This window comes from Phocoena phocoena, chromosome 19 (assembly GCF_963924675.1).
Source record: "Phocoena phocoena chromosome 19, mPhoPho1.1, whole genome shotgun sequence".
NCBI lineage: Eukaryota > Metazoa > Chordata > Mammalia > Artiodactyla > Phocoenidae > Phocoena > Phocoena phocoena.
In genome coordinates, this window is record NC_089237.1 from 28,918,935 (window position 1) to 28,940,696 (window position 21,762).

Genomic DNA, 21,762 nt, shown 5'->3' on the forward strand with positions numbered 1-21,762 from the left:
AGGATTTACATCTATAAACTTCAAAATATTTACAGATTCCAGACCTGCGGTTAAAAAAAAAATCTTGATTAAAGCTTCTCTAACATTTTACCGGCATTTAGAAAAATGTTAGTATGTAATTAAACCATCCTTGCAAATTAGTGAATGCCCATATTCCACATTTTTAGAACTCTTAAACTGCATGAATTTGGCAATGTCCTTGTAAATAGTATGGCACTGTTTGAATATCAAAATAAACAATGATAATAAAGTGTGATATCCTACTGAAAAATCTTAGAATCCATGAATCCACAATGATGTAAATCAGTGAATAGATAAATGGAAAGCTCTTCGTTACAGCAGAATGCCAAATAATAAATGAAGAAGCCATGATGGAGTAAGAAAAATCACTTGGCAATCATCATAGTTAATTGTTTCAGGCAAGAATCAATGGATGCTAAAACTGTATGTGAAAGTTTGATGAAAGATGAGATATTTAAATAATTTCAAAGTATCTCAAGATACTTACTAATTACAAAAGGAAAATTTCACCAGAAAAAAAAAACTGGCAGACATCACCTTATACATATGATCAAAGTTAACATCAACAGTAATGGAACAAAGATACAAATATCATGTACCTCTTGCTCTGATACACAGAGAAGGATACAATGTCACTTCGATGGTCCTCCCCAAAATGCATAACCTGAATCTAATCCTGAGGAAACACCATACAAGCCCAAACTGATACATTCTACAAAGTAACTAAACTGTACTTTTCAAAAATGTCAAGGTCATGAAAGACAAAGAAAGACTGAGGAACTGTTCCAGATTAAAGGAAACTGAGAGAGATTATTGTATTAATGTTAATTTCCTATTTTGATAATTTTAGTACAGTTATGTAAGATACTGTCTTTAATTTCAGAAAAATATACATTGAAGTATTTAGGGGTAAAGGGAAATCATGTCTGTGACACTCTCTTAAGGAGTTCAGGAAAAAATTATGAACATATATACACATATGTGTGTGTATATACACATCTATATACACACACGTACATATACAGAGAGGGAGAGAAAGAGAATGATGAAACAAAACAATGTGGTAAAATGATAACACTTAGGGAATCTAGGTGAAGAGTACTTGGGAATTCTTTGTCCTGTTCTTAGAACATTTTTGCGGAAATCTGAAACTATGTTAAAATAAAGGTACAAGAAAAAAACAACCGTCACAAAAAAGTGACTAAATTCTGCACATTTCTGTTCCATGTTACAGGCTCTTGTGAAATCTGTTTTTCAGAAAACTCAAGTGTGTTTGCTGGAAATAGATACCTGTGATCTTGAAATGCTATGGGGTACCACAAATTCCTAGGAAGGGGTAAGCCCTGGAAAAGGTGGGTGATTTCCAATGTAAACTGCAAAAATCTATCAATAAGACTACATTAAACAAAAAACTCTTCTGTTTAAAGATGCAATACCAAAAATACTCATTACCTTAAACAACACTCTAAGTTTTCCATGTCAGTTTCAAAAATAAATAAATAAATAAATAAATCAGTGGTTTATTTGAATTATATGATCTTACCCAAGTGTAGTCAATTTGATGGCTATCAATTAGCTATTTGCTCTTTTAATTGATTACAATGGGATTAAGATAAAATATTACAGATGGGGAAAAAGACTTAACCTTTAAAGTTTCCTTCACATTTGTCTGCAAAAAGAAACATTTCGTCACATCTGAATTCCTTATGTCAATGTATTTGTCAATTTTAGGAACTATTTGGTCACATTGGGAAAAAGCATTTTTCTATTGGAAAATAATGTTTTGACCAAGTTTCTGGAGCTAATGCAAATAATTACACCAAGCTGTGTACTGACCGCTGAGATACTCAAGGATGAGGTAGAGTTTTCCACCAGTCTGAAAGGCATAAATTAAATCCACAATGAAGGGATGCTTTACTTCCTCCAGAATATTCCGTTCTGCTTTTGTATGAGCTGTATCTTTAGCATTTCTTACTATCATTGCCTAAAGGAAAAGAGATGATCTATAAGAACAAAGTAGTAGACATTTTTATCCTATAGTAACTGGAAAATCTATTTTGTGCTTTTCTTGCCAACATTAAACTATTAATCATAGTTCCCACTGGAGACTGAGATGGGGTAATGGAAGACATTCACTTCTTATATACATCTGCACTGTTTGGATTTTTTGTAGTAAACATGTAAATGAAAACCTAAATAATCTGTTTTAATGTAAACAGATCAAATTTATTCATATATTCACTAACTGCTGAATGTCTACTATTTTATAGGCTCTTAACAAGAAAGCAGAACCAACAGAAGGAGTCTCTAGCCCACAGGAGCCCAAAGTCCCAGGGAAGAGAGATGAGTCAATGGAGCTAAGCACAAGGTGCCATGGGAGCTACATCTGACCTGGCAAGAAGACTTCCTGGAGGTGGAGATACCTAAGCTGTATCATAAAAAGTTATTAAGATGAAATGTAGAGGGTATTAAAAAAAAAAAAAGGCATTCCCAGTGCAAAAGAGCTTGACAGGACGGGACACGTCTTGAGGATCTAAAAGTTGTTCAGTATGGTTAGAAGTGGTTAGGACATGTTTTAGGCTGGACATATAGGAAATAGAAGGCCTGGGCATCTAGGCAAAGGCATCTGAATCTTCTTTTAGAGGTAGAGGAGAAATGCTGAGGTAAGGTAAGTGAATAACCTTTGGCTTTAAGAAAGACAGTTCTAGTAGCAGTGTGAAGTTTTAGGGAAGAAACGACACCAGTTAGAAGGCTAGTAAACTAAGCAAGAAGTAAAACCTGTAACTAAGAAAATGAAGGTGGGGAAAAAAAGGGTAGAAGTGCATCATTAGCACTCGCTGACTAAGGAGATATGAGAAGAAATGATGATACCATGGTTTCTGTGTAAGTAATGGTGTCATTCAATAACAGGAAATGGAAACAAAGAAAAAAGTTTTGGGAAAATGATATATTGCTTTGGACATGCTAAGTCTTAAATTCTAAGTTCTTGTACACCTCTAGTAACATGAAAAAGCCTATATACGTGGCCATTAGTTGCAATATTATTTGTAAAAGTGAAACATTAGAAACAACCTAAATGCCCATGCATAGGATACTGCATGAAAACCCTGTGTAAAAAAACTGTAAAAAGAATGAGGAACATCTCTGAAAGCAAGGTGCAAAAGAGCATATATGGCACAGCAGTAACACAGTATGCTACCTTTTGTGTAACAGTGGAAATAAGAATATATATAATAGGTACATGCTTATATCTGCAATAATGAGCACACCTAAATTAAGCCAAAAGCTAATGATACAGGGAATTCCCTGGCGGTCCAGTGGTTAGGACTCGGCACTATCACTGACAAGGGCCAAGGTCCGATCCCTGGTTGGGGAACTAAGATCCCACATGCCATGTGGCGTGTCCAAAAAAATAACAATAACATAAAACATCCCAACAAGAAACCTATTTAAAAAAAAAAAAAAAAAAGCTAATGATAGTGGAAAGGCAGGAAAGGGAATGGGACCTCTGAGTAAAACCTGAAGGGTTTTATCATTCATTTCTTTTCTTACCTAAATCAAATATCATTATTGTGATTATTAAATTCTGAACCATGTTAATGTTTTATACATTTCAAAAATAAAATTACATCTGGATGGGGGAAGGAAATAAAATTGAATACAATAGAAATACATAAATTTAATTAACTATTACTTTGATAATTTTACCACAAAAGGAAAAAAAAGATATTTAAATAACTTTACATTGAACATTCTTAGTGACATATACGTAAGCATAAAAAAAATTGACAAAAAATCTTAAACCACACTTAGTAGGTTTATAGCTACTCATAGTATTGGTATTATAATTCTCAAACTATTATGCATGTATTGTACAACTAAGCAAATGAGTAAATGTACTGATGTTGTTACCTGGCTTTTCTCACTGTGGAAAAAGAGATGCAAATGTAGGCCGAGGAAAGAAGAACCCTATGGAATTGGACTGAAATTAGGATATGTAGCCATGATTTAAAACAAAAACAAAACTTCCTAGCTCTGTGTACTGAAAGAGCCAGGAACAATGAGACTTCAGTAGCAAAAAGTATAGCTTGGCACCCAGATCTTGGTTTCTCTACGAAAAAAAACAGGGTTCCATGGAGAATAAGACGGTTCTAGGCCAGGGTCAGAGAAAGTGCAAGGTAAACCTGTAGCACGCTATTATACAGAAAGTAAGGAACTACTCAAAAACTAACAGGGATATGTTAAAAGGACACAGAAGCCATCTTAATGGAGCTGTCTCTAGCAAAACCTGGGAAAATTTGCGGACCAAAATTTGAATAATGAAAGAAATGGATAACACACTGAAAAAATGTCCATACTATTAAACAAAATTAAATTTAAAAAAGCAAGTATGAAAAGCTCTTCTTTACAGAAGAATGACAATATAGAAAAAAATGATAAAAATAGAAAAGTCTCCATTTTATAATCACCAGAGTATTATTTGATTTGGCTAAGAGACAATGGATAATAAAACCATTGGGTGTAGAAGATTATTAGGACAGAATATTAACACAATCTCTAACTTTCATTCCATAGATACTTTTTTTTTTCATAGATACTTTTTAGTTACAGAGGGAAAAAGGTATCGGTAGAATGGGAAGTTTGGTGGACACCACCTTAACAAAGTGATCAAATTCAGTCTCACCAAATGAGACAGACCAGCATTATGTGCTTCCTGAGCCCATGCACTGAGAACACAATGCTCCTGTAAAATATTCCTGCAGAAAGCATTTAACCTAAATTTAAAATTTAAGTGTTTTCATGAGGAAAGAATGAACCATATCCAAATTAGGGATACTCTGCAAAACAACTGGGCCCAGAGTCTTCAAAAAATGTCAATGTCATGAATGACGAAAAAGTAAAGGAAACTAAAGTAAAAGAAACTAAAGACACAGTACTCTACAGTAAAGACACAGGACTACTCAATGCAATGTGTGATCCTTGATTAAATCCTGGATGTTAAAAACAAAACAAAATAGCTATAAAGGAGATTACTGACACAACTGGGGAAGTCTGAGTATGGACGATGTATTAGAAAACAGTATAGTATATCAATGTTAAATTTCCCAAATGTGACAATTACACTGTAGTTCTGTATGTAATGCCCTTATTCTTAAGAGATACATACTAAAGAATTTAAGGGCGAAGTGCCATGTCTACAAATAACTTTCAAATTGTATACCAAAAAAATTAAAACTTTGAATATACACACACATACATACTGAGAGAGGAGAAATGAGGGAGGGGCAGACAAAGAAAATATGGCAAACTTAACAATTGGTTATCACTGTACTATTCTTGTAACTCTTTGGGAAGTTTGAAAAATTTCAAAGATGCATTATTTTTTAACTGTTCAGGAGGTTTAAATATTTTTAGTAAATAATTTTGAGAAAGTCTGAGAAGAGGCCAAGAAGAGAAGATGAAGAAATAGTAAAGAAGAATCATAGAAGTCAAGGGAGCGGAGTTTCAAAATGCTGTGATCAATAGCTTCAATATAACAGAGAGGTAAATTAAGGATGAGTTAAGTAAAGACCACTGGATTCAGCAATTGGGAGATCACTGGTGATGTAGGGGACAAGCATTTCATCAAAAGAGTAGAGTTGTGAAGTCAAAATATAGTGAGTGAAAAGAATAATAAAACATGACTTCTCAAGAAATTCAGCTATGAAAGGCAGAGACTGGAAGCTACAATAGACCTCGAGTGAAGAAAGGATTTGTTTTCTAAATATGGCAAAGACATGAATATATTTATATAAAGAAAGAAGTTAGGACAGAGGGTGGAAAAAAGAGGCAGAAGTGACAAAGACCCTGAACAGGCAGAAAGTGATGGGATCCAAAACATAAAGAGAGTGTTTAGCCTTGGAAAGAAGGAGGAATACATCTCCCACTAAGCCTGGAGAGAGGGAAGTAAAGACAGGTGAAAATGTAGGCAATATGGTACTGGGGACAAGGATTAGAACAGGAAGTTGAAGGGAATCAGATCTGACAGCATCAAATAGGAAGAGAGGCAGTCTGCTAAAAAAGAATAGTGGGACTGATAGTATAGGCTCTAATAGTTGTAGCGAATGGAAGGAGTTGTCTAGGGACATTTGGTGAGTTCTAAGTGTCCACATGAGTTCGGGACTATGAACTTGTCCCAGTAGCCATTTAAAAGTTTCTGTGATTTCTGCCAGTGATGTTCAGTAACTGAGATACAGGAATAAAGGAGCATTAACAAATAAACTGATTAGATTAGAACTTTCCTGAACATAAGGTCAATGGGATAGCAGGTGACTGAAGTGGCAGATCATGTTGATTAGGCTAGATTAGGAATAAACTGAAATTAAAACGGGGCTAAGAACTTGAAGAAAAAACAGAAAGATCAAAGCACTAAAAGGGCTTAGGGCCAAAGACCAGGCATTGCGGGAATAAATAAGTGAGAATGTTACTGCTCTATTATAGTCCAGTGTTTCAGGGGTGGAGGACACAGCTATGGGGGCTGGTGAAGTGGAATGGAGGTGAATGCTGATGAGTTGGGATCAACAAGAAATTAGAAGGCTAGGCAACTGATTACTTATTTAGTACAAGGACATGGAAGACACCAGGGCAGTAAGACTTGGGAGTGGGGGAAAAAAGACTGATAAAAGATAAGAAAGCAGTATAGGCTTAAACCTCAAAGTAGAAAAGGTTTTGACCAGAGGAGAGGAGAAATTGCAAGGCTAAGCTTATCAGTTGTTCCCTTGAATTACACAGTGAGCAGAGCGAGAGGCAGAGACTACATTTGTCTCAAGTGCTAAATCCTAATGTCTAGCAAGATGCCTGGCACACTGGAGAGTCTCAGTTGGCTCAATAAAAGAAGGAATGAAAGAAGTATGACCAATCTGTGAGTTACAAGCCTTTGGCCAAAGGTTCTAAAATTTACAGTGTGAGCTGAACTAATGCCATGGGCAATAGTATTTTGCTTCCAGAGTACATTTTTGTTGCAATTGGTAGGGTAGAGAGATAGTTGTTGGAAATAGTCTTTTCCTCAACTTTCCACCAGGAACAAGTATCCAAATGGGACCATTCTCATAATGAGTAAACAATCCCAGAAGTGCTAAATCCAGACAGATTGTCCAGATGTAAGCAACTCATTTAAGACAAGGGGACATCTGGTTTATTCTGATTTCATCTTTAAGGCTAGAAAGAGGTATATTCTTACCCATACTCAGGTCAAGAGGGTTAGTACTCTGCTTTAAGGATAACAAAATCAAAAGAAGAAACTCAATGGGAGTACACAGTCATCTTACCTAGCGATTTAGAAATTAAAACCTTGGACCTAACCCTAGCAACCTTTTCACTTTCATTATTTTCTGCTGTAAGCTTGTTTTCAGGAACAGCAAGGAAAGAATGAGACAGTGCTCTTTGCTCAAGGAAAGAATCTAGGTAGGCTTGGGGAAAGCAAAAACCAACAGTGGGAAGGAATGGTAACTAAGCAAAAGGAGAGGCAAGCAAGTTAGGTTTTAGATGCCTGGGCACAAAAAGGAAGCCTGACAATTAGAAGTAATTAGGTGTATGGATTTCCCAATATACCACGCCCACTCACCATCAGTATATAAAAAAAAAAACCCAACACCCTCTTCTTTCCATTAAAGATACCACCCTCTTCTTTCCATTAAAGATACCAGTGCCAGAAACATACTTCACTTAAGATATAATTATGGGGACTTCCCTGGTGGCGCAGTGGTAAGAATCCACCTGCCAATGCAGGGGACATGGGCTCAAGCCCCGGTCTGGGAAGATCCCATGTGCGGTGGAGCAACTAAGTCCGTGCATCACAATGACTGAGCCTGCGCTCTAGAGCCTGAGAGCCACAACTACTGAGCTCATGAGCCACATCTACTGAAGCCCATGCACCTAGAGCCCGTGCTCCCTAGCAAGAGAAATCACGGCAATGAGAAGCCCACACACCACAACGAAGAGCAGCCCCCGCTCGCCACAACTAGAGAAACCCACATGCAGCAACGAACACCCAACACAGCCAAAAATTAATTAACTAATTTTAAAAAAAGATATAATTATGACTAATTTTTGCTCAGCCCTGATTATCAGGCATGTATAAGCAACATATCAAAAGGAATGGATTATTCTAAGAATCTTGACCAGTACTTCTGTCAACATTTCTAGAACAAGCATTACTATACTGTCTTTAATTTTAGACTTAACATATTTTACAGATAAAAAATCATTAATCTCAAATTATTCCAAATGGAAAAGCCAGATAGCAGATTAATTCCGGCTGACTGATATAGAAACTGAAGTTGAGAATACCTAAATTGCTTCTTTAAGACAATCACCAATAAAGTTGTGGTCACAGTATCTGTTCTTCAGCTTCTAAATGAGGAAGCTGGGACTTCCCTGGTGGCGCAGTGGTTAAGAATCCGCCTGCCAATGCAGGGGACACGGGTTTGATCCCTGGGCTGGGAAGATCCCACATGCTGCAGAGCATCTAAGCCTGTGCACCACAAGTACTGAGCCTGCCCTCTACAGCCCGTGAGCCACAATTACTGAGCCTGTGTGCCACAACTACTGAACCTGCATGCCATAACTACTGACGCCCACGCGCCCTAGAGCCCATGCTCCGCAACAACAGAAGCCACCATAACGAGAAGCCCGTGGACCGCAGCGAAGAGTAGCCCTCGCTTGCCACAAGTAGAGAAAGCCTGCGTGCAGCAATGAAGACCGAACGCAGCCAAAAAAAAAAAAAAAATTAAATTAAATTAGGAAATCATTTGTACCACTTAAGTAAAAATCAGGAAGAAGATAGGACCAAAATATTACAAACGCTATAATTTTTTTAAAAAGTCATTTTGATTGTCTTTTAATAATAGTTTTCTACTAAGATTTGTCTTAAGACAGTGAGCTCTTTTCAGAAATCAATCCCAAACAAAAAGAACAAGAAACCAAACATACATAATCCATCTTCAATAAAACTAAGAAACACGTGTAACTCCACATCTCCAAAGGTGAAGACAGAATGGGGATAAAGCAATAGTGCATGACTTAGTATACTGGTGTATGATCAAACCTAAATGCCTGCAAAGAGGCATAACAAAAGAAGTTGAATTCATCTACAGAACCTTAGCAGGGTTCAAAAATTAGAAGCAAAAATAAAAGGAAAGAAAGGAAAAAAACTGGAATCATTAGGGACTGCAGAAGGCAGAAGGTGGAGGACTGAAAACAGGGAGATTATCTGAAAATCTCTATAAGGAACAGACAGACCAACAAGATTCCCATCCCCACACTAACCAGCCAGGGAACTACCTCTTAGAGTGATGTAGTGTCCAGAAAAAAAAAAAAAAAAAGAGTGAAGGATCAGATACAGAGTACAGTGCTAAAGTAAAAACGTGACTTCATTACTCAGCCATAAAAAAGAATAAAATAATGCTATTTGCAGCAACATGGATGACCTAGATATTATCATACTAAGCAAAGTAAGTCAGACAGAGAAAGACAAATACCATATGATATCACTTGTATGTGGAATCTAAGATATGACAAATAAACGTATCTATGAAACAGAAACAGACTCACAGACATAGAGAACAGACTTGTGGTTGCCAAGGGGGGCAGTGCGGGAGGGATGATTTGGCAGTTTGGGATTAGCAGATACAAACGAGTATATACAGGATGGATAAACAACAAGGTCCTACTGTATAGCACAGGGAACTCTAATAAATATCCTGTGAGAAACAATAATGGATGAGAAAGAATATATATATGTGCGACAATCACTTTGCTGTACAGCAGAAATTAACATAACATTGTAAATCAACTATACTTCAATAAAATTAAAAACAAAACAAACAAAAAAAGTGACTTCAGTGAAAATCTGGTGTTGAAAGGTGAGATCTCCATCTCCTCTCTGTCATTCAGCTCCAAAATGCTTTTTCTAGGCAAGAGAATAGAGGATCTTTCTCAGTACCCACTGATCCATACCAGAAAAAAGACCTTCAGACACTGATATTTGGAAGTTCTTAGTCAACTGCCAGCTAATCTCATGACTGCACTACAGAGAAGCCGACACACATATAACTTCTGATCAGCTTTTCAGAGTTCCACCCTTAAAGGACACCAGCCATCTAAAGAAGGCCTCTGACATGACAAAAAACCACTAAATCACAGTCAAAGAAAACAGGAACTTAGAAAAGAGACACATGCATGGAACAAAAGAACATTTCAAAGAATTTATAATTAAAACCCTCTGAGGAATAAAAGAAGATACTGTCTTCACAAAATAGGTTGCTATAAAAAGAAAAAACAAAAAGAGCTTTGGGGAACCACAAATATGATAGTTTAAAAAAAAAAAATCAGTAAGGGAATTCCCTGGCAGTCCAGTGGTTAAGACTCCGTGCTTGCATTGCCAGGGACCCACGTTCGATCCCTGGTCTGGGAACTCAGATCCCACAAGCTGCATGGCACAGCCAAAAAAAAAAAAAAAATCTGTAAAATGATTAGAAAATAAATTTGTAGAAAACTCTCAGAAAGTAAACAAAAAGATAAAGAAATGGACAAACGGAAAGGTAAGAAAAATAGGTGATCAGTCTAGGAGGTCCAACATCCAAGTAAATGCAATTCCAAGAAAAGAAACCAATAGGGGGAAAATTATCAGAGATAAAAAAATAAAAGAAAATTTCCTGGAGCTACAAGACTGAAACTTTCAAGATTGAAAGAGTAAAAATAAATAATAAGAATCAAAGCAAGACACATCACTGCAAAAATTTGTAACATTAAAAATAAAAAGAAAATGTTAAATATCTTAAAGAAAAATAGATCTAAGAAGGATTGGGAATCAGATGGCAAGGGACTCCTGAACAGAAATGCTGAAAGCTAGACGAAAATGGAGCAAAATCCTGTGTGAAAATGATTTTCAACTTCAAAACTGCATCCATACAAACAAGTATAAGAATATAATATGAAAATTTTCAAATACGCAATATTTCCCAAAAAATTTACCTTGATTCAGTTCCTCAGGAACCCACCAGTAAATGGTCACCAAAGCAAGGGAACGAGACACAAACTAAGAAAAAGGAACATACGGAATCCAGGAACCAAAGATCCAACACTGAAGGAGTCAGGAGGATTCCAAGGATTGTGGTGCAGGGAAAGTCCTGTAATGATAGCTATGCCTAGATAACTATCAGTACAGGTGAGAATAGGAGGACAGAGGTTCCTATAGGATGTCTCTAGGAAAATAAATGGAACTAGTAAATTATCTAATAAGTGTGATCATAGAACAATGGCCCGAAAGGTGTTTTACAGAGTTGATGGAAGGTGTGAGAAGACAATAGTAGATAGAAAGAAAATGAAGCAAGATGAGGATGGGAAAAAGGAAGAAAGGAGTAAAAAAGAATAAAATAGGAAGTCAATACATAATTCTAAAACTACTGAATTAAGTCATAGCAGAACTTGCTTATTACTTAGAAATACAGAGACCAGAACAAAGGGCTAAAAGAGTTACCTCAGAGGAGAATTGAAACAGCTCTCCTCTCCACCCTCACCAAGCAGAATAAAACAAGAATAACAATAATGAAGTGTATCCCACATTCCAAGAAGACTTATAATTGTGTTAGAAATACATTTTTTGACTGAGAATTTTAGACCAAAATATGGATTTTATAGCAATTAAGAATATAGTTGGGGAGGAGGGGAGAAATCACCTTTTTAAGCACCTTCATGGCAAATATTTTCCCGGTATTTGCTCCTGTTACTTTTCGTACTTGAAAAACCTAGATGAAAATTAAAGTGTGCGTTATTAAAAGCTAAATTATGCTAGTCACAATCCCTTAATTCCTACTTATAAAAACAAACGATATAGCAGTCTGTATTCTTACAAAAACTAGTACCATGAACGACTGTGTACAAAAATGATGAGCTAAGAGATTATATTAAAGATTTAGTAGTGAAAAGTGTTACACAACATGGGACTTTCCTGTCTGGTCTGCTGACATCTGGTGGCAAAGCTGGGCAATGACCATCCTATAACAAGCACTTGGTGTTACTTAAAAAATCCAAGTTTTCATAGAAAAAGCTATAATCAGGTTTCCCAGACACACAGAAATTATAAAGTATTTGATAAATTCTCAGGGATGCTTCACATATAACTATTTAATAATAGTTGACAGCAATTACCTATTCCTTAAAATGACTAGCTACAATACATTTTCATGCAACAGCTAAAATGTCTGATTCACAGTGCATGTGTTACACATTCAAGATGATTAGAACATATTATAATATGTCCTTAAGCCTAAGAATAAACTACAAATGTCATGTTTTGCAAAAATGAACATTACACGATAGCATAAATAGTTCTCAAGCTTAATCCTAACTCTAAAATGTTATCCAAATTCTGTCTTTTGATAGAGAATGGCAAGGTATAAATTTTCTTGGACAGAACACACAGAGGTGAGGTCTTAAATTAGAAAGCCTCTGGCAAAACTATGAAACTAAGAGGTTCTCTTCATTTTTCTTCTCCCCTCTTATATTCTTCAGCTTCCCTAACTCTATTGCTCCAAATACTGCAAGTCAAAGAAAACTAATTTAGATTAAGGTCTCAGTAACAGATACCAATTTAATGTGCCATGCCTCTTGAAAGTAAGCAGTAGTTTGTTTTTTTAAAGGATACCAACAGATGGTACCATTTAACCAAAGGAAGGAATGAATCCTCTAATAGCAGACTTTGCCTGGCACAGCTGCCTACTTATTTATTCCACATATATTGACTGAGTGCCTACAATGTGCCGGGCTTTTATGTGAACGGTGGTAGGAAAAGGAGAACTTCTGTATAGCCCTCAAATAATACCAGGTAAGTGATCATATCCTTTGCTGATAGCTAACAAAGACTGAAGAGTAGTGCTGGAATCAGGGTATAAAAATTAATCCACACAGGACAGACAACAGCTCTCATTTCAAAATACTTCCTACCTTTCCATAGCCCCCTTTACCAAGTACTCGAAGTAGCTCAAAACATTCTGGTCTGATTTTTTCTGGCCCTCTGTTCACACTAGTTTCTGAGATTTCAAATTTCTCACAATGCTCCATGCCACTGGGAAGAAAAGCAAAACCAAAAGTAAATTTGCAAAAAGTTAAATTACCTTTAGCATACTGTTAGAAAGAGAATTATAATCCAATTAAGTAAAAGGAAAAAGGTGCATGGTAACAAATATAGTATCCGTGCTCTAAGTAAGCTAATGATTCAATGACATGGTAGGTCAAGATTAGGGTGGCTTGATAACTGCTTATCTGCTTGTTTACAGAACATGCTATTGATTATTTATTTTCATAAGCATCAAGCATCCCCAAACTAAGATAAATTAGAACACGTTTATTAAGCTGACAAAGGGAAAAAAGTCTTCTAGTTATTCAAATTTAGTTCATTCAAAATGTCTATGAGATCAGCTGTTATCCAACTTCATTTGGCAACTTCAGAAAATGAGAGCTTTCTAAAGGTACCCAATTAGTTCAAGTCTTTAGCTAAAAATTCTTGCTAATAAATTATATCCATGCATCTTTCCACATCTGCTTAATTTAAAGACTCCAAAAAGGGAGGCAATTTATCTGTCACTTAAATGCTTTCTCTCTGAGTGATCTTCTCAGTCTGCCCACAATCCAAGGCTTTTTACTTGAAGATGGGGTACAAAGCAGACTAAACACCATACTCACCTAATGAAGCTTGCCTAAAATGACATAAAATTGAACAGATCTCTGTTTGGATGATGTATTACAAGCAAAATAAGAAGCATTTGAGGGACTTCCCTGGTGGTCCAGTGGCTAAGACTCCGTGCTCCCATTGCAGGGGGCCCGGGTTTGATCACTGGTCAGGGAACATGCCGCAACTAAGAGTTCACATGCTGCAACTAAAGATCCCACGTGCCAAAATGAAGATCCCGTCTGCCTCAACTAAGACCCAATGCAGCCAAGTAAATAAATAAATAAGTGTTAAAAAAAAAAAGCATTTGATTTGGGGAGCATTTCTAAAATCTTTATTTTTTCAGTAGGAAAAGGTGGTTCTCTATATTAAACTAATAAAAATTCCTAACAGACGCAGAGTCATATTCAGTATACTCTAAATTTGAATAATCTTTTTCTCAAAATGCATACATGATCTCAAAACCCCAGATATGTTATGATATTGGTGCCAAACTCAATAAACCAAGTCTGTATATATGACTAAATATTTAAAAACAGGTTATTGAGATCACATGATGGCTATAAACTACATAAAAGAAAGACAGCACAGTGAAACATTTTCATATAAACTTACAGTTCATATGGTCCGACTCCCCCATGGTCCATGCTTTCATTTAACTGACCCTGAAAAATATGTTAAAGTTTTCAAAATAAATAACCTCATAAACAAGAAATTAAAGAATTTACTGCTTCACCCCATTACTGAAGGACAATGAACGAAATAAACCAGCTTACAAATTCTCTATACTTTAATAACAGGTAAATGTGGTGATGAACAAAATAAGGTGCACAAACAATACTATGGGATTTCACTTTAATGTGATAACTAAACTACAGACGCTACTCATCAAAGATCTACAAACAAAACCAGGAGTTAGGGCTTCCCTGGTAGCGCAGTGGTTAAGAATTTGCCTGCCAATGCAGGGGACACGGGTTCGATCTCTGGTCCGGGAAGATCCCACATGCCACGGAGCAACTAAGTCCGTGTGCCACAACAACTGAGCCTGCACTCTAGAACCCTAGAGCCACAACTACTGAGCCCGTGTGCCACAACTACTGAAGCGTGTGCACTTAGAGCCTGTGCTCTGCAACAAGAGAAGCCAGCACAATAAGAAGCCCGTGCATGGCAACGAAGAGTAGCCCCTGCTCGCCACAACTAGAGAAAGCCCGCGCAGCAGCAACGAAGACCCAACACAGCCAAAGGTAAAATAAATAAATTTATTTTTTTTAAAAAAAGGTGATTGTTTTCCTTCAAAAATTACATTTATTCAAAATATGTATTTTGTATATCACAAAACTAAAGGTACTACATTCTAAGTATGAGTTAATCAAATGATTTACAAAAAGTGCTACTCTGATATGCTTTTGATAATAAGACTAACATAATGCTATAAACCTTATTTAACTACAGCCTAACTAAGCCTAAAGTAACCACAGCCAGTCCAAGATATTGTAGTGTATGATACGGCTGATCAAAGCAAAACAATTAAGCAACACTCTCATATTGTGAGCAGTCATGCTGGCCAAACATTTATTCTGACCGTAGTATAAATGAGCGCAAAACTTAATTAACCTCTGTACACTAGCAATGAACAATTCAAAAATGAAATTAAGATAACTCCATTCACAGTTGCATCAATAAGAATAAAATACTTAGAAAAAAATTTAACAAAAGAAGTGCAAGCCTTGTATATTTGCTAACTCCAAAACATTGCTGAAAGAAATTTTAAAAGACCTACATAAGTCAAAAGACATTCCATGTTCACAGATCAGACGACTTAACGTCGTTAAGGTGGCAATACTAAATAAATTGGTCTAGTGATTCAACTCAATCCTATAAAAATCCCAGGTTCCTTTCTTAGAGAAATTGTCAAGCTAATCCTAAAATTCACTCAGAAACACAAGGGGCCCAAAATAGTCTTGAAAAAGGAAAACAAAGTTGGGGGACTGACACATCCTGATTTCAAAATGTACTACAAAGCAACAGCAATTAACACAGTGTGGTACCGGCATAAGGACAGAAATATAGATCAATGAAATAGAACTGAGAGCCCAGAAATAAACCCTTCCACTTACGGTCAACTGATTTTTTACAAAGATGCCAAGAAAATTCAATGGGAGACAGTCTTTCAATAAATGGTGTTGGCACAATCAGATATCCACATGCAAAGATTTACTTTGGACCCCTATCTTCACACCATACATCAAAATGGATCACAGACCTAAATGTAAGAACTAAAACTATAAAATTCTTAGAAGAAATCTAGGAGGGAGTAAATCTTCACAATCTTGGGGTAGGCAATGACTTAAGACAGAACACAAAGGGCACAAAAGGGTAATGAAAAAAGTCGATAAAGTGAATTTACTCAAAACTTAAAACTCCTGCACTTCAAAAGATATTATGAAGTGAAAAGAAAATCCACAGAATAAGAACATATAAAGAACTTCTACAACTCAATAATAAAAAAATAAATAACCAAATTTTAAAAAAATGGGTTAGGATCTGAATAGGCATTTCTGCAAAGATGACATACAAATGGCCAATAGTCACGTGAAAGTATGTTCAACATCATTAGCCATTAGGGAAGGGCAAGCCAAAACTATACTGAGATACCACTTCATATCAACTAGGATAGTTATAATTAAAAAGACAAAAAATAACAAGTTTGGCAAGGATGTAGAGAAATTGGAACCCTCATACACTGCTGGCAGCAACGTAAAATGGTATAACCACTTTGGAAAACAGGTTGGCAGTTTCTTCAAAAATTAAACATGGACTTACCACATGATCCAGCATATCTACTCCTCGGTATCTACCCAAGAGAAATGAAAATACATGTTCCACAAAGACTTAGGCACAAATGTTCATAGAAGCGTTATTCACAATAGCCAAAAAATGGAAACAACTCAAATGAACATCAACCGGTGAAATGATAAATGTGGTTAATCCTAACAAAGTAGGCTCTAAAAAATTAGAAGTTTAAAGTTTTTATTAAAAATTTTAGAATAATTCAAAAAAATATTTAAGTGAACTCATCTTTCTTCAAAGATACCAGCACACAGTCAAGACACACAAAGAAAACTGACAGCATTCTTACACAATGGATGTTCAAATGACCCCTCAAAACAAAAGTTTTTTAGTCAGAACTTGCTCACAGTGTAAACAAGTCAGGATGAAGTCTAACACCAAGGATGTATGTTTCATGACTAGACCTAGGCAAATGGAGGGGGCAGTATCAAGGGGAAAAAATTCTTGCAGTTTCAACTTGATACAGTTTCTTCTGTGTGTGGGGAGGGGCAGATAGGGGTGGTTATGGTTAAAGGGGTTTTTTTTGGTTTCTGGTGCTTCATACAATCACCTATGATGGCTTCACTTTAAAGACAAAAGGCTAACTTCTATAAAACTGATATTATGTAATTTAAAATAAAATATTCGCTTTACTTAATTCTAAATTAAAGACCACAGAGTAGTTAACACTGAACTATGACTTTGAAGCCACCTAGAAAGATAATGACCTGTGGCTATGTTTCATTTCCGGAGGCAGCCAGGCCTGTCTTACCACCTGCATCTGGGCTTGTAAACTACCTACCGTTACCTTCTGGAGCAGAAGCATTTTGAGGCACAATTCTTTTCTACTACTCAATGTTATCTTTAGAAGTCTTATAGCAGAAACATCAAGCTACCATATAGGACATACTGACAATTCTGCTTCGCAGGAAACTTTATTCAGATTTTTTTTCTGCCTTAAGCTTTATGACCCATCCAATGTTTTTGGTGTGTGCCACTATGATTGACAAAGTAGAATCCTCCTCATCTAAGGTACTATACAAGATACACGGTTTCAGACTAGCGCATCAGAATGACTATTCACAAAGTTTTAAATTAAAATTGTATATAAATTCAAGTTAATATGCCTTAAGTCCCAATGAAAGAGAGCACATTTTATAAAAACTTAAATAAATTGTTACAGAATGGGTGAAAAATATCCTTAATCCAAACATTCATTAAATCATTTATCTACTTTCCTGGCTGTTCACAGGTATTTTCTTATAAAATAAGATTCAGTAATTCAGATACATTGGGAAAAAGGAGTAAACCTGGCCCCAAATCTTGGGCTATTTAAATATACTTAAAGGTAAGTATCTATTAAAATGCAAGATAAGCATTGATAATGAGATATTCACAATCGTGAATATTTGAATACATATTAACTATTGAATATATAGCACTGTTTTTCAAAACACTTTTTGCTCTATAAAACTTTAATATCCCAATCTGAAATTCGTACTACTAGTAAGCCGCTGTGACTATTTCAAATTTTGAATCAGTAGAGTAAAAATTAAGGATTTTTTGCGTTTCCTTGGTGGAGCAGTGGTTAAGAATCCACCTGTCAATGCAGGGGACACGGGTTCGAGCCCTGGTCCGGGAAGATCCCACATGCCGCAGAGCAACTGAGCCCGTGTGCCACAACTACTGAGCCTGCGCACTAGAGCCCGCGAGCCACAACTACTGAAGCCCGCGTGCCTACAGCCTGTGCTCCGCAACAAGAGAAGCCACCGCAATGAGAAGCCCGCACCGCAACAGAGAGTAGCCCCCGCTCGCCGCAACTAGAGAAAGCCCACGCCCAGCAACGAAGACCCAACGCAGCCAAAAATAAATAAATAAAATAAATAAATTTATTTTTTAAAAAATTAAGGATTTTTTAAGTTGCATTCACAATTATCTATTACTCTTTTAACCTGTGTCTCCACAGAAAGCAGACGTTTCCAACATTTTCATAATCTAATGAAAATCTCTAGAGGAAAACTTTCCCTTAGTTTCAACTCTGTTCCCAAATTATATTATCACCAATGAAACAGGAAAACAAACAAAAAAACCCTTTCACCCATTGGTTTTAATACAGTATTTAAAATGTATTAAATCTCCTCATCTTTTACTCACTGAAGAATTAACCATTCTATGTAAACACATATATTTACTAATACAGATTCCCTCAGTGTAACATACCTAAAAAGGTATATATCTCTAAACAGGACCAATGACAAAAAGAAAGGAAACAAACAAACAAACTAGAGTTCTAAAAATGCAGCATCTCTACTATAACTGTATTTATTAAGTCTCTAGGCATAGATGAGGGAAAATTTAAATGATTGGTTCCTTGGCAATGAGTTAACACTGACAAGCTATATTTCCATAAACTAGCTAACTACATAATGTGCCAGGATATTTTGAGAGTACTTTATATACTTGATCACGTGGAAGCTTCATTTTATGGAGAAGAAAGAAGTGTCAGGGAGATTAAGCAATTTATTCTAGATCCCACGGTCAGTGAGCATGGCTGGAGGGATCAGAATTCACTTTGACAAACCACAAACAGGTACATTACAAACAAAACTAGTAAACGCAATGAAGAAGCTATGCAATGAAGCCTGCTGAACTGAGTCAAGAAAATACTACCACTAGTTATCTCTGTGGTCTTGGGCAATCATCTCTCTGGCCAATGCCTCAGTTTCCTTACTATAAAATGAAGAAGTGAGGCTACTCCGATATGCACCAATGTTTAAAAAGCTTGGATATAAATTCACAGATAGCCAGAATATTAATTATGTTATTATAAATTCACAGTGGTCAGATCTTCCAAGAATCTAAATTTCTTTCATTTTTCAGAATTTTAAATCTTACTTTAGAGAAACCTGGATGTCACTGAATCTCCTTGGGTGGCCAACCCAATTCCACCCCAATTCTTTTTGCTTGTCCAGCTTGCACCTCTTAGAATAACACACTCAAAAGAAACAGTTCAACTCCAAAAGCATTGCTAAGTAAGATATATTTTGCTGAAGGCTCTTCCTCAAAATCCTCTTTAATTACCTTTGCTCTTTCCCCAAAGCTCCTCTCCCCAGGGTGGTGGCCACATTTCTTATTCTTTCTTATTCCCAACAATTTCTCTGGCCTCGACCACACCCATTCAAAATTCTCAAAATCCTATTTGCTTGTACCCAGCAAAACAAATGTCCAGGAGAGGTCCCAGTTCATAACAGGAATCTTAATATAGTATTTTACTTCCAACTCCTAATAAAACCATGGTCTGGAAATTCTGTAAGTTCAACTGATGAAGATTTTATAAAATACCCTTCCTATCATTTTCTCCCCTGCTCTGCTCCAAAGCCACTGCTATATGGGGCCAATATAATCGATGAGTATGTTATTTGTAATGAAAGTAATCCTACATTTGTTTCAAATTGTATTCAGTGTTATCACATGTTCCATTAAGAGGCTAACTGGAAAAAAAAAAAGAGGCTAACTGTAATTCCATATGCAAACATATTAAAATGTACACATCTCAACACCCACCTTCCAAACTGTCTGATTTTGATTTAGACTTCTTTGATTATGAAAAGGGCAGTATTACTTTAGCCCACTTAGTTTCTTAAAGTGTTCAAAATTCTTTATATATAGCATCTCAATCTTTGGTCAACAAGCAGGCAACAACTTACTTGCCAAAGGAGGAAAACAGGGTGAGGAAAAGAAAGGGAAGCCCCTTCTGTAGTTAGAACAAACATCTGACATCAGTCATTAACCCACGTACTCATCTAGGCGATGGAATTTAGAATCTAAATTACCATGAGGTTATCACTGGTGGTCATTTACCCAGAATCAGTGATTTAGCATGACGACACCATTTCTGAACGTCAGGTACAATCTGTGATTTTTCAATAAATTTATCTTGAGAAAAGAATCCTGAATAAAGAATAACAAACTACTAAGGCAGCAAAGGTAAAACCAAGCTATGCATTAGGAAAAACAATTCTAAATTTAACACCCTAAATTACAGAAAGAAAAGCCCTCACACCACCATTCACAAGTCTCAGTGCAACCAATTTATTTTTGGCAAGCCAAATCACAGCTGTCAACGCTGGTTTTTTTCCACCCCTAAATTACATCAAGTATTTTGAAAAAACGTAGACATGGTCAACTGGGGTAAAAGTAAGTTACAAATGCCGTGTGTCGTTATAAATGCTTTTTAAAAAAAAAAGTCACAAGGAAGGGGGTTTAAAAAAAAGCAAACAAACAAACCCTGGAAGATGCGGCAGAGCCCCCTTGCTCCCGAAATAAAACTCCTGGTGGCTGTAACATCAGCGGCAGCGCTACTCCCGACAGAAGTTTTCAGCTGTCACTTCTAACAGCTGAGCGCTTCCTAGGAGAGAAGCGACAGGCCGAGAGAAGTGGTTGTGGGAGGTCTGAAGATGGAACACTTAGGGGAACCCTTCCACACTTCACCTGCACTTACGGGCCACCCAGCAAGTCCCCTCCCCCCAACACTCGCGCACCGCTCACTCAAGTCCAGTAGCTCCAGGAATCGACCACGCGCCCTTCCTCGTTTCCTCCACAAACAGACTGCTCCCGGCTGCACCGGTCTGGGGCTATAAGGGCACAAGCCGCACCTGCAAGCGCCGCAGCAGCCTCGCACCTACGGCCAGGTTCGCACCGCCTGCCCACCCGCCCCCCCGCTTCTGGCCGTGCAGCGCCTCGGCTCCTCCTGCAGACTGCTCGCGCCCCCCTGGGTCTCCGCGCTCTCGGACGCGCCGCGCTTCCAGGGCGCGGGCCGCCGCCCCGGCCCTGTCACCTCGGGCCCCCCGGGACCCCGGGCCTCACCCCCTCCTCCAGCTCATCCTCAGAGCCCGCGTCCTCTGGCTGGTCCAGGTCTATGTCAAACACTCCTGCCATGTCCTCAGCTTCCCTGTCTCGGAAGTCCGGCGCTGGGTAAAAGCCGTCCCGCCTCCGTCGTCGCCTCATGGGCCCGGACCCGCCGCAGCCACCACCGCAGCTGCCGCCATCACCGGCTGCTTGGGCTCAGTGCGTCTGCGCCTAGGCCCTAGACTGGCTCCTCAAGTTCAGCGCTGGAGCATGCGTACAGGACTCTGTGAAGCCGAACCGTGGGCAATGAACATGCGTAGAACTATCGCTGGGAGCCAGGTACTGGCAGAAACATG

General features: G+C 37.4%; 1 protein-coding gene across 5 annotated transcripts in view; it reads right to left on the reverse strand.

Moving 5' to 3' along the window:
- Nucleotides 1-21,565, reverse strand: part of RPS6KB1 (ribosomal protein S6 kinase B1) — a 35,885-nt gene extending 14,320 nt beyond the window's left edge. For 2 of the 5 annotated variants that reach the window (XM_065897773.1, XM_065897775.1), the window contains exons 1-5: nt 21,425-21,565; nt 14,345-14,394; nt 13,006-13,126; nt 11,739-11,807; nt 1,858-2,005 (exon numbers count right to left, since the gene is read on the reverse strand). In XM_065897773.1, coding sequence (XP_065753845.1) covers nt 1,858-2,005; nt 11,739-11,807; nt 13,006-13,126; nt 14,345-14,394; nt 21,425-21,565 — 529 coding nt within the window. Of the gene's footprint in view, nt 1-1,857; nt 2,006-11,738; nt 11,808-13,005; nt 13,127-14,344; nt 14,395-21,424 lie in introns of those variants that run through there. The other 3 variants (XM_065897774.1, XM_065897776.1, XM_065897777.1) reach the window with 3 other exon arrangements.
- Nucleotides 21,566-21,762: the final 197 nt, after the last annotated feature.